Source organism: Anneissia japonica, unplaced genomic scaffold, assembly GCF_011630105.1.
Source record: "Anneissia japonica isolate Jap-2015-1 unplaced genomic scaffold, ASM1163010v1 scaffold287754_len4335492_cov202, whole genome shotgun sequence".
Lineage (NCBI taxonomy): Eukaryota > Metazoa > Echinodermata > Crinoidea > Comatulida > Comatulidae > Anneissia > Anneissia japonica.
In genome coordinates this window covers 997,877-1,010,392 of record NW_022705543.1, presented here as the reverse complement: position 1 = coordinate 1,010,392, position 12,516 = coordinate 997,877, and the positions used below count along the sequence as shown (strand labels likewise).

The following is a 12,516-nucleotide window of genomic DNA, read 5'->3' as shown; positions in this document are numbered from 1 at the left end:
ATACGGACTCAAATAAACATCCCTTAATTTCATTGTAAATGTGGAACTACACCATAATTACTGACGAAAGACTTACTGATCCTAACCAGGTTAGAGCAAGTGTAAATCTACTGGAATAGAACATTAATAAAATTGAGAATTATATTACTACCATTAGTTTTGTTTACAGTCATTAGAGGGCGTGCTTATTCAAAGACAGAATAATCGTGTTATCGGAGGGAGGCGTTTATTCCAAATGTGGATCTGGAAGGAAGTATATTCGAGGAGGGCATTTATTCGAATAATACGGTAATACAGTCATGATAATGCTTTATGTCATTTGTGTATCTTGGAAGTGGTCATTTTACAACCTTAATACACACAGAGCAAGGCAAAGTTAACACAACACACAAACATAATTATTAAGTAAGTTGGAATAAAAGTTTACTTTAAACCAGATCAAATATATTTGTATGACAAAATTAAATAAATGGTATAAAAAGCACACACAATAGATAGCAAAAAAAAAAAAAAAAAAAAAAAAAAAAAAAAAAAAAAAAAAAAAAAAAAAAAAAAAAAAAAACAGAAAAAAAATAAACAACAAACAAACAAACAAAAAAACCCCCAAAAAACAAAAGCAAAAACGAATAAAGACAAGAAAAATCAGTATATTTAATTTTGAGATTTCTACGATATGAAGAACAAAATTACTGTGAAATTGGGTAAAGATACAGTAATGCGACCATCCTATGAACGATTCGTCCACTGATGAAACAATAGGTCAATCAACACAAAGATAAACGAAAATTAATACTTTATACCATTTGTAGTAGTTATGTTATAACCTATTAAGCACGTTACAAACATATTAGGATGATTAGAGTAAAATTTTTAGAACAATTAAAACTTATCAAATATTACTTAATAACAAAAAAAAAAACAAAAAAAAAAAAAACAAACCAACAAATGAATATATAAATTGCACACACAGTAAGAATAGCATTAAATAGATAGCAAAAAGATAAATAAATAAACACAAGAAAAATAAGTATCTTTAATTTTGAGATTTATAAGATATAAGGAAGAAATTACTTTTAAACTGCGTGTCTGATGTAGATGTAGTAACGCGACCGCCTTTAGTGATTGAGAGAAAGCGGTCACGTTCGATAGATCGTTCGCCATTAGTCCGTTTTCTAGGCCCAGTAGACTTTTCGCCTAGGCCGGTAGACCTATTCTGGACAGCTCTGTATGACTGAAAGGACACAAAACACGAACGAGGTTTGAATTTTTCACGCCAGAGCATATCAACATTTTGTTGGCTGAGAATTCTTGACTCTGTGTTCTAAAAAAGTAAATAAATATTAAGCATTAAGTCAATCTCTCTCATCATTCTTTATTACAAGTCTCATATAAATTTACAAAAGAATGTACATAAAAACCCAGGTCAATAACTGAAAATTTCAGATACTTGCAGGGTAAAACAAACTTTACGGACAATTCACAAAACAATACTTGATTGAGTAAACTGATTTTAAATTTCAGTTAACCAATTTTCTTAAACTTCCACAAGTGAAGTGTCATCCCACATGGTGTTATGACGGGCGTTCCATATTGTGGTTAAAATAGCAATTCTACTTAGGCTTTTCTTTAGCACTTTACATTTTTTTTCATTAGTGTTAAATATATATTTTAATCTCTTTGCGTTATTTGGTGTTATGATCCCTCTACTTCCCACTTCTATACAAAATAATTCGCATTGAAAACCCTTTGCTTTAAGATCATCAATTAACTGGCTACACTTAACAGTTTTCCTCCCATGTGCCTTTTTATTATTGGTCTAATTGGGCTGTTAATTCAACTATTTTAATTTCATTATCATTCAGAATAATCATATCGGGCTTTAAATTTGTAATATGAATATCGGATGGAACAGTCCCTCCACCGTTAGAGTATCCAGGAAGCATACCTTCATTATTCAATTCGGAGAAGAACTTAACGAGATGGCGGAGTATACTATTATGTCTCCATGTGAGTCGCCCTTGCTCAAGAGAAATGTTACAGGAGTTAAGTACATGGTTAAGGGTATCCACATTTCCACACATCTTGCACTTGTCGTTGACTCATTTTCCCCAATTTCTTAAATCGCTTAAACATGGCAAGAAGTCGGTTGAGGAACGGACAGCAAAACTTAAAACTCCTCGTGGAAGATAGAATATTAAGGATCTCCATGTTAAATCACATGATTCTAGATGTAGTAATTTCAGGAGGTTACGGTACCTTGTTGAAGAAGTGGCTTGATATAATCGTTTTTTGAATTTGAAATTGAATTCGATCTTTATATATAATTTGTTTAGCATTAGATTTAATTTGGGACCAGTTTTTGTCTTGTACATTTAAACTAGTTGAAGTATAAGTTTCATGCCACTTCCTACCATTTTTTTAGACCATTGAGATTCACGATTCAGTTTACATTTAAGAGCATGAACTCTCTTATCTGCTTTAACCATGCATCTGGCGTATGCCAGAGAATGAGACTCTCGATAAACATCAGATAGCAGAGGCATTGAGAAACCCTCAGTACTAAATAGAAAAAGCTGGCGTAGATCCATTTATGGAAAGTCCTAACCATTTCTTAATTGCATTCGTATGAATGTGATCTAGGTCACTTAATTGTGTATCTGTAATTTCATGTACAGTTAAATGATACCTAAGTGATGGGACAGCAAACTGGTTATACACTCTAAGTTTAAACTCATTACGAATTAGACTACCATCAATATTGTTAATAATTCCTATGATCTTTATTTTAATCATCTCGAATGTTTCCCTAGTCTTCCCACTATAAAAAAAAAATTGTACTACCCAGAAACTTTTCTGGTGCCTCAAAAATATATTTAAGTTCAATATTTCCTGAATTAAAAACAAACAAAATATTTACTGGCAGTTACTCCACTGAGTGCATGCATACCTCGGCAGGCCGACTATGACAATCCCATTATTTTCTTGCTTAAGGGTAAGTTTAAGGGGAGAAATCGAATTTCTGTGACCATGACCTTTTCCTTTAGTCTTTTCTACCAAACAGTTTATCAATATCTCTCTTAGATTATTATGTAGCATTCCACTAAATTTTATGACAATCCATTCCTTAGATTTTTGCGAAATCGTGCTAACAGACGCACAGATAGACAGAGAATACATAACCTCATTGGTGCAAGTAAACATTGATAAACAATAATAACTCATATAGAAAATTAAGATGTTATACTCGATCATGCATAGCTCTTTAACGAAAAGGTCATACTAAAATTATGTGGAAAAAAGGGTGTCTGGCACTGACTATTTGTTTATATGATACGTAGTTGTATATCTACGACTATCTTCCACGGATGTGCATATGCATTCCATAATCAGTGAATAAAATTTGCTTGTAAAGCAATCATCGTTTCTGGTGTTGATATTTTATGTTTCGTTGTAAATTTGCCAACATAGAATCTTTAACAATGTATAGTACACAGGCGTATTAAAATATGTTAAGTTATGCTACAATAATGCATTGAGGCTTGACACTGAAGTTCTATTTTTACGTTTCTTGTAACTCCGTACCGTCCTTTTACGAGAAGGCCTACCTGAGGAAATATGTAGGTCTATATAGTTTTAAGAGTAGAATATACATGAGTGACAATAGTATTGTATCATTTTTTACAAATATTTATTTTATTTACTTATTTATTCGACTTGACACAGGCAAATATACAATAAAATAATAATGACATAAACAGTTTCTGATGACGGGAAAGGCCAACAGCTGAACAACCATGTTGAGAGGCCGATTCGCCGAATTGCACATTTTTAACACGATATAAAATCAAGTTTATAGAATTTAAAAATGTACCACTGTAAGAATGAACTCTATGCACGAAGAAAAAATAAAACAATCTTAAAAATATACTTTCAGGAATTGCCAACTGTCAACTGCAAACATTGTTTAAATTGAACCTATTTAAAAAGAGATTGATGAAATTATTTAATTATTCGAGGACAGACTCTCCCAAATTCTAAGCTAGATAGTGCATGGAATAAGCTGCTTACGGGTTAAATGTGGCTAAATTTTTTTATAGGCCTATATTATATTAAATGTGTATACATCATTTTTTTTTTTAAACACCGCCGCATCTTGCAACTCAGTCGGGGACTTCCAGCGACATTCCGCCCCTTGGTTTGCGAAAGTCACGCGGTACACACCGTCCATTTTGTGCCATGATCTTCACGATGAACACATGCAAAGTATATGAGTTACGTACACTGCATATTAATTTCACACACTTAATTGGGTTTACAATTAAATTATTTTATAATTAACATCACTTAGTACGGACAGCGTATTAGAATTCATATATAATCGAATATTTGCGCACGTGCGTGCTCGGGTAAAATCCGTGCTCGCGTAATTATTGGAATGGATTGGAATTTTTTTCATTTATCGTTAATTCGTCAATATACGAAGATCTAATACTAACTGTTGAATTTAGAAATTTTAAATGTGCAATATTTTTAGGTCTTTGTTAAGTTAAGAGGGGGAAGTCCAGTATGCATATTCAAATCATATCAGTTCATCTAACTGACCTTAAATCTGTCTCTTATACACATCTAGATGTGTATAAGAGACAGGCATAGCGCTGCGTGTGCGTAGCTTTGCCGAGTGATCTCCTTCTCAATAATACCTCCATGGTCTAATGTTAGTGCAAAATATCATTAGTCTTTGTAATCACCACACGACGCGCGATTATCATGGCAACTAACACGCGCGTGGGTAAATCGTCACGTACGGTGACGGTTTATGGTCTGGTTGCTATGGTTTTTGTGACGTTCAGCGTGTAGGAACGCATGTGCGCCTAGAATGTCAATGCCAGAGTTATAACCTTTGATGTCCGTCCTTCTGATGAATTGTCTTGAATAGAGTGAAATCTCACTCTTTCTATTTCACTCCATCACGAGTGGTCCCTGTATTCACTCTTTCACTCTTTTTCACTCGTTTGCATTTAAAGAGTTCTGTATAGGCCTTTGGATATGCAATGAAATAAAAATGATAATGACTACTTTTTTTTTATTCGTTTGTCGACCTATGGCCTATATATGCAGATGAGAAATTAAAACATGTTTTTAACTCTCGCCAAATAGTACATTAGAGATGTTTAGATCAAGCTTACATTTCTTGCTGAGACTTTTCCATTCTCATTCATTGCTAAGTAAAGACCAGTTTCAGTACCTCGGATGATGAGTAAATTAGGTCCAACAACAAATGTTGTCACGTATACTGAAAAAAAAATCGCCATGTTAATTCATATAATACAGTACGGTACTATTTTAATTTTAAATTATCATACATGGTATTCATACTACAGTTCATTAATATCTACTTGATATGTAATTGACTCTCCGGATCACATTATTTTTTTTCCATACCTTTAAGGCAGAAATTATAGAGGGTGCTATTTTTGGTGAGTTAGGCGAACTGACATACAGTACATGAATAATGCATACCAGACCCCTCTCTTGCGAGCAGTGTTATGTGCTGGGTGTATCGAGTACAGTAAGTGCGTAGATGAAAGCTACGGAAAAGCGCAAATCTCTTAGTTAGTCAAGACAATGTCTTTGAAAGTATAAAAAAGCATACAATAATATTGAATCTGGCTATTTGAGTACAGTATACAGGCCTATAGAATAAACAGGGAGAGTACATCTCCCTGGTATAGATAGGTCTCGATATGTGTGTTGCGACAATTGTATGCCCCCAAGTAGTAGGCCTACTGATTCTGAAGGATATACGAAGATCTAATACTAACTGTTGAATTTAGAAATTTTAAATGTGCAATATTTTTAGGTCTTTGTTAAGTTAAGAGGGGGAAGTCCAGTATGCATATTCAAATCATATCAGTTCATCTAACTGACCTTAAATATCGCCCTCTATAATCTCTGCCTTAACTATATGGGAAAAAATAATGCTTGGAAATAACAACCAATAGCAGTGAATTATTGAATTGAGGTTGTTTTGCATACATTTTGTAAAACAAGGCGATGAGATAATCTATGCAGCATGACAATATTCCCTGCTTTGTTTATATCATGCACCAGTTTTAGCAAAATATTATCATTAGGCCTGTAATTCCAAAACCATGTACATCGTAGGCCTACAATCATTTTTCTCATTAAAAAGCATGTAATGATAGAAACGTAGACATCAACTCTTTCAAATAGGACATACGCAATGTACAGCTCGAACTCACGTCCATTTGGTTGTAAGTTCAAACCGTTGACTATCGAAAAATGAAGAAAACCAACCATATACGTCCCTACAGTTACTTGTACCACTAACACGTCCATCAGGTCCAATCCTCAGAAAATACCCTGATCTAGATACGATCTTTCTCATAATATTATACTGGTCGTTGTTTCGATTTGACATGGTAGTATTCCGGTCTGTCTCAGATTTGTCTTCATCATTGAAATAGTCAAATATATAGGTACTATTAACACCAGCAACAAGCGACGTTCCTAATAATTGTGATCCCAACGCCTGGACAATTGCTGCCCACAGTAAACATGTTTTACGTATTGAAGCCATCTTTATTAATTAAAAGAAGGACCTGTAAAATGTAAATCAGATGCGAAATGTCTTAATCTATGTGTTTACTTTGTATATAAGCAATAACAAAATATACATGTTTATCAAACATCTCAGGCCATGCCAAAAATAATTGATTTGTCACCAGCATACTATAGCGTAGAAAATTATCCAACAGTACTTTGTAAAAGAGATTGCCAAAGGTGACAAATTCACAACAAAAGTCCATATTGGCAATCCTTGTACATAAAAATTATTGAATTTAAAACATGTGTACCCTGATTTTTAAACCAAAAAAATATAATAAAATAATAAAACACTTCCAGTGTCTGGAAGTGTTTCTATCATTTTCGCTGTAAACTGATGGTTAGATATTTATTAAATACTAATTTCTATGTTCAAGTTGATAACTTTTATGTTATTTCAAATAGGCAAGTTAATTTCAAAAAAATATTTTTATGATTTTTTTTTCGGTATTTAGCATGGGACAATACATCTTTAAGTGTTTCTTCTTCAAATTTAATATCTATTTGGCGAGACTTTTTTTTAAAGCTTGTTTAGCCAAGGTTTAGCGAACCCGCCGCCCGCCAATAATGATGATTTGGAATTTAAAATATATATATATATATTTATGGTCAATGCCAAAAATAATTGATTTGTCACCAGCATACTATAGCGTAGAAAATTATCCAACAGTACTTTGTAAAAAAAAAAATCCTGACGAGATTGCCAAAGGTGACAAATTCACAACAGAAGTCCATATTGGCAATCCTTGTACATAAAAATTATTGAATTTAAAACATGTGTACCCTGATTTTTAAACCAAAAAAAATATAATAAAATAATAAAACACTTCCAGTGACTGGAAGTGTTTCTATCATTTTTGCTGTAAACTGATGGTTTACGCCAATAATGATGACAAGGTATAATAAAGTCTCACCTTACCATCTTATCATCTTAATTAAAGCTTAACGTTATCCAAAATTTGCCAAAAGTGTCTTTCTTCAAGACGGCTGTTACGACCTATTCTATTATATCCTACAATAGAGTTAATCATTCATAGATTATTGGAACACTATGGTGTAAAATATCAAACTATTCTTTCCCAATACTAAAAAGTCCTCCAGTAATTCCACATGCTTAATATGACCAACAGTTTAAACAGTTAGGGTTTGTTTATTTGTATAGTATTATGTTTTCATATTTTATTTCTATATTTGTTTACTTTTATTGAAATTAACTTACCAGAAAGAAATTGCACCGTATTCCTTTACTGAAGCCAAAGGTATTATTATTGGTAACTCTGTAGTTACTCCATAAAAACAATTCTGCCTTGAGAATTGAACGAACCCACCTTGCAGAGTTCATCAATAGTACCACTAGGAGAAATTCTTCTAAATTTTTCTAACAACATCGTCGAAATCGACGTATACGGCCAAGTATTAGTATAAGTGCGATTGATTGAAATTATGTTTTTTTTTTAATATACTGTATGTGATTGTGTCAGAACATTAAAATTAATTTAAATGCCATTGTAAGTGTAATCGTAATTGAGAAAATGTAATCGTAAATGTGATTGTAATAAAAATAAAGTAATTATAATTGTCATTTGTAAAACTTTAGTAATTGCGATATGTCGTCACAGACACTACAAAGTGACACAAACCTTAAAAAAAAAAAATCATTTTTTTCTTTAAAATATCGATTATGTACATCGAACTCTACCATTTCGGATAGTTTTTAAAAGTTATACTGCTGTATATTATTTAGTTAATTAGTCTAATTAGCCATAGCGCACAAACCGAGAAAAAATGTATTTTTCGTTTTCACAGACACTTTGCAATCGTTATGATCGGCTAGATAATGCTTAGCTTCACTGTATGTGTAACAACATAGGCCTATGCTGGTTTTTTTTCCTGAACGTTTTCACAAACAAACACAAACTGTTCATGCCATAGGGGTAATGAAAATTAAGAAAAGAAAAATAACATTTGACTTGTTTAATGCTTTATCTTTAAACACAATGTAAAAAAAAATATTTGAAATTTTGATATCTTGATAGTGAAATAAACGGTTTTTTAGTCCACTTCAAACGCGTTTTTCTCAAAACGCTGTTTTGGTCGAAATTGAAGTTTGTGTCTCTTCGTGAGAACGGTGAAGATGTAATTGATTACATTTCCACTGTAATTGACCCCATGCCTCCTGGTAACTTTAATGTTGCCAGAACAACAAATAAAATGTACCAAAAATTGAATGTGCCAAAAATAGAAAGTTACAATAATATGAATAATCCTGGCGATGACAATATTGAAACTTGAATGAACACTACTTCTTCAAAACAGTATTACTAATCATTATAATTAATAATTACCTAATGTTTTCCTTGTGTTTCAGTTTGAGGTTTGAAATGCAAGTTTCAATGCCGCACCGTCTGTCGGATGGGACGTTTAAGCGTTGGTCCAGTGTGAAATATGCCCTATGCACAGGTTTTAAAAACGCAGTTCACTCTTCGGAAAATAGTAGGGGATTGTGTGCCGCCCAATTTTACCACTAAAATGTCCCTAATAGAAATAAATCTTATAATTTTCGTGTACCATCCTTGGTGCATACACCCCGGTTCCCAGAATTTTACAGTTTTTCCCAGAAAATATAGAATTGTGTTAGTGAATATCAAAATGGCTCCTAAGTGTATATCATCAAAAATTAAACAACATTTTTCTCTTTCAAACATTATGTTATTTAACATTAGGTAATTTAAACAACCCCATGCCTTTGCATCAACACCTAAGATCAATAAACCTGAAAATGACTTATTGTTTGCACCTTAGCGGATTACTAATTTTTATGTTAAATATTTTTTATGGGTTTTACTAAAGATATTACACACGTTAAATTTACATAGGTTTAAAAGTCCCTCAAAAAATTACCCAGAAATTTCATTTCAATAAACAACAAATTACCCTAGAAATTTCACTTCATTAACTTGGGACCTCTGTTGTTGTATCTCACACCAAAAAAATCCAATTCATAGGTGATTTGTCGACATCAGAATGTTTTGACGCTCTAATGGGCTGGCTCAAGTCCCGATTAAGCTAATATTACTGCAGAATTGTTTTTCTAAACATTGACCGAAGATTGATAGACTGGTCATTCACTCCTTCATAAAGGTGCAGATGTGTCTTTCAATAAACGACAAATAAACCTAGAAATTTCATTTTAATAAACGAAAAATTACCCTAGAAATTTCACTTCGTTAACTTAGGACCTCTGTTGGTGTATCTTGACGCTCTAATTGACTGGCTCAAGGTTGTTGTTTTTATTTTTTTGGTTTTTTTTTATGTAAGCATTGGCTAAAGATATGTAGACTGGTCATTCGCTCCTTCATAAAGGTGAAGATGTATCTCGAGATAGCCTGCCCTTAACATAATACGTCCGATCATTTTACCTCATATTTATTTACAAATTAGTAATTAAAAACGATATAGTTGAGGGCGTTGTCTACCAGTGGACCTGGGGGAGTTGACGATAGGTATATATTAGTCGAGCTCCTGCATTTATTTAAAGATTTTAATGTAACCTTTTTTATATTAATGAAACTAGATTAAAGTGTTTTAAAGATACATCGGAAGATTGTATTGAGGAGCAAAATTGGTGATATTCGTATGCGTTTAACAGACAAGAAAATAAACAGGAACAATTACGTATCGGAAGCATTACCTCGATCCATATAGCATCGAGATTTTCATGGTTTAAGTCATTACGTAATCGATGGGATAAGCTATCCTTGATGTAAACGCATACCCCTCCTCCATCCCTATTGCGATCTCTCTTTAGAACAGTGAAGCCCTCTAAGTGGATTTCATTATCTGATACGCTGTCGTCGAGCCAAGATTCAGTAACGGAAAACACTTGGACATTCGATTGTCGAATTAACTCCCGTATCTGAGAAATCTTGGACGTTAGTGACCGCACATTAAGGTGAATAAACAACATACCCTTTTGACGAAGCGCTTCACGTTGAAACAGGCTGGTATTTAATTCTATATCTCCAGAGCGAATCAGGCAGAGAAAAATAATTTGTATGTAAGTGTTTTTGGTGTTCGTAGTAGCACTATGTTGTTTTATTAATATCATGGCAATGCATTAATTTTAGAGGTTGTCTGAGAAGTGATTTATAAAGCCATCATTGAATTTTATCATGTTCAAATGTGTCCAAAAAGGCGTAGCATTCAGGAAGCCCAAAAATATAACTAATGGCAGCCTCCCCATTACGAAGCAAAAAAAAGAAAGAAACAAACAAACAAACGAGTATGAATTACTAGGCAATGAATAAATCCTCCAACCGCGGGCCGATCAGCTGGCAGGTTTCCAGGCAACAGTAAACAACAACACAAATCAGCTGATTGTGATTTACCGCTAAATCCCGCAGATTGAAAAAAACGTAATTCAGTACTAAAATAACTATATCTCCAAAGCATCTATAATCAAATCCAGAAAATAAAGTACGCACTAAATAGAGAAATTCAGGTGCCTGTTTCAGAAATTTGTTGAGCGGGAAATTCAAAAGTAGTAATTTAATGCGTAGGCCAACGGACGTTCGAAGTATGCTTGGGTGGACCGGTACGGCAGCCGTTGCTCTATTGACTCATAAGAATTGTAAGGTTCCTTTCAATGCCCAACCAGGTGGATTACGTTGAATTAAGATGGGATTAAGTTGAATTAAGCTTAAGGCTAGGCCTTACCGGTGTAAAAAAATTACCTGAGTGATGAAATGATATTAAGCGTCAGTATCGTTCCCACATGTGCATCAGAGGAACGCTTTGGCTAATTATTCTAATCAAATAAATAATATAGTTTGTGACTCTTACTAATTAGTAAAAAGGCTCGATGTACATAATCGAAATATCAAAGAAGAAAGTGAATAATTTTAATCCTTTTTAGATTTCGTCTCTTCATGGTATATCTTATCGATCAACAAAATTTAACAACCTTTTGACTTTATTTTACATGTTTGAACCAAATGTTAACAAACCATCTACTGCAAGACCAAACGGTTGTGTTAAATTATTTAATGATTTGAATTGGGGAACGCAATATCCTTGTCTACATAGCCTTCAAATTCCTTATGTAAATAAACTTAATGCCGGTATAAGTACATTTAGTGCTGTTATTTGCTTCTATATTTTTTCTTGAACTATAATATTTTTATATGGAGAAATTTGAAATAAAAGTAATTTCATTTGATAGGGTTAACTCACTTTCGGACACCACAGAAACATCCAGTTTTTATGAGGTGGCACCATACAACCTCTTGCTTTCTTTCAGGCAAATACACTCTCAAAACACTGCCAACTACTCAATCATTAAAAGTGTATTTATGTAATCACTTAAACTTAAGGGTACTTTGCTCTACAAAATGGATGAATGTTACATAAACTGGTTCACATAAGCAAAGCTGTTTCTAAATAGTAAATGTTACAGCCATGTGCTTATAAAATTTTACTGGATAGGGCTTAGTGCTTGAAGAAAAGAACAATTTCTGAAGAGAGAAGTAAAACAAGATGAAGAAGAATTCAGGATTCGGGGCAACTGGGAGTACTAGAGACAACTATTATTATCGACTTGTATTTTGCAGAACTAACGATGATGCTGAATGAATTTTAAATGGTTGATATAAATAGGTTATGTATACGAAACCCACCCTCTCCCCATCCTGAATGATCGTTATTACAAATATTTAAACATTGAAATTCTTTGTTAATATTTTAAAACATTGTTTTCTACAATTCCATGTCTTATGAGTAATTGGTAATATAGTTAAAATTGCTACAATTTGATTGTAAACGGCATCATGTACAGACGTATAATGGAAGATATTTCCATATTTAATAAAGGACATGATAATACTTCGTGTA

The 12,516-nt window shown here is 33.1% G+C and overlaps 1 protein-coding gene across 2 annotated transcripts in view; it reads right to left on the bottom strand.

Moving 5' to 3' along the window:
* Nucleotides 1-558: 558 nt before the first annotated feature.
* The window catches only part of LOC117105839 (putative fibroblast growth factor 1), a 15,639-nt gene continuing 3,681 nt past the window's right edge, over nucleotides 559-12,516 (bottom strand). For both annotated transcript variants that reach the window (XM_033247139.1, XM_033247140.1), the window contains 3 exons: nucleotides 6,319-6,623; nucleotides 5,187-5,293; nucleotides 559-1,321 (listed from right to left, as the gene is read on the bottom strand). In XM_033247139.1, coding sequence (XP_033103030.1) covers nucleotides 1,034-1,321; nucleotides 5,187-5,293; nucleotides 6,319-6,601 — 678 coding nt within the window. In that variant the 5' untranslated portion in view covers nucleotides 6,602-6,623 and the 3' untranslated portion in view covers nucleotides 559-1,033. The remainder of the gene's footprint in view (nucleotides 1,322-5,186; nucleotides 5,294-6,318; nucleotides 6,624-12,516) is intronic.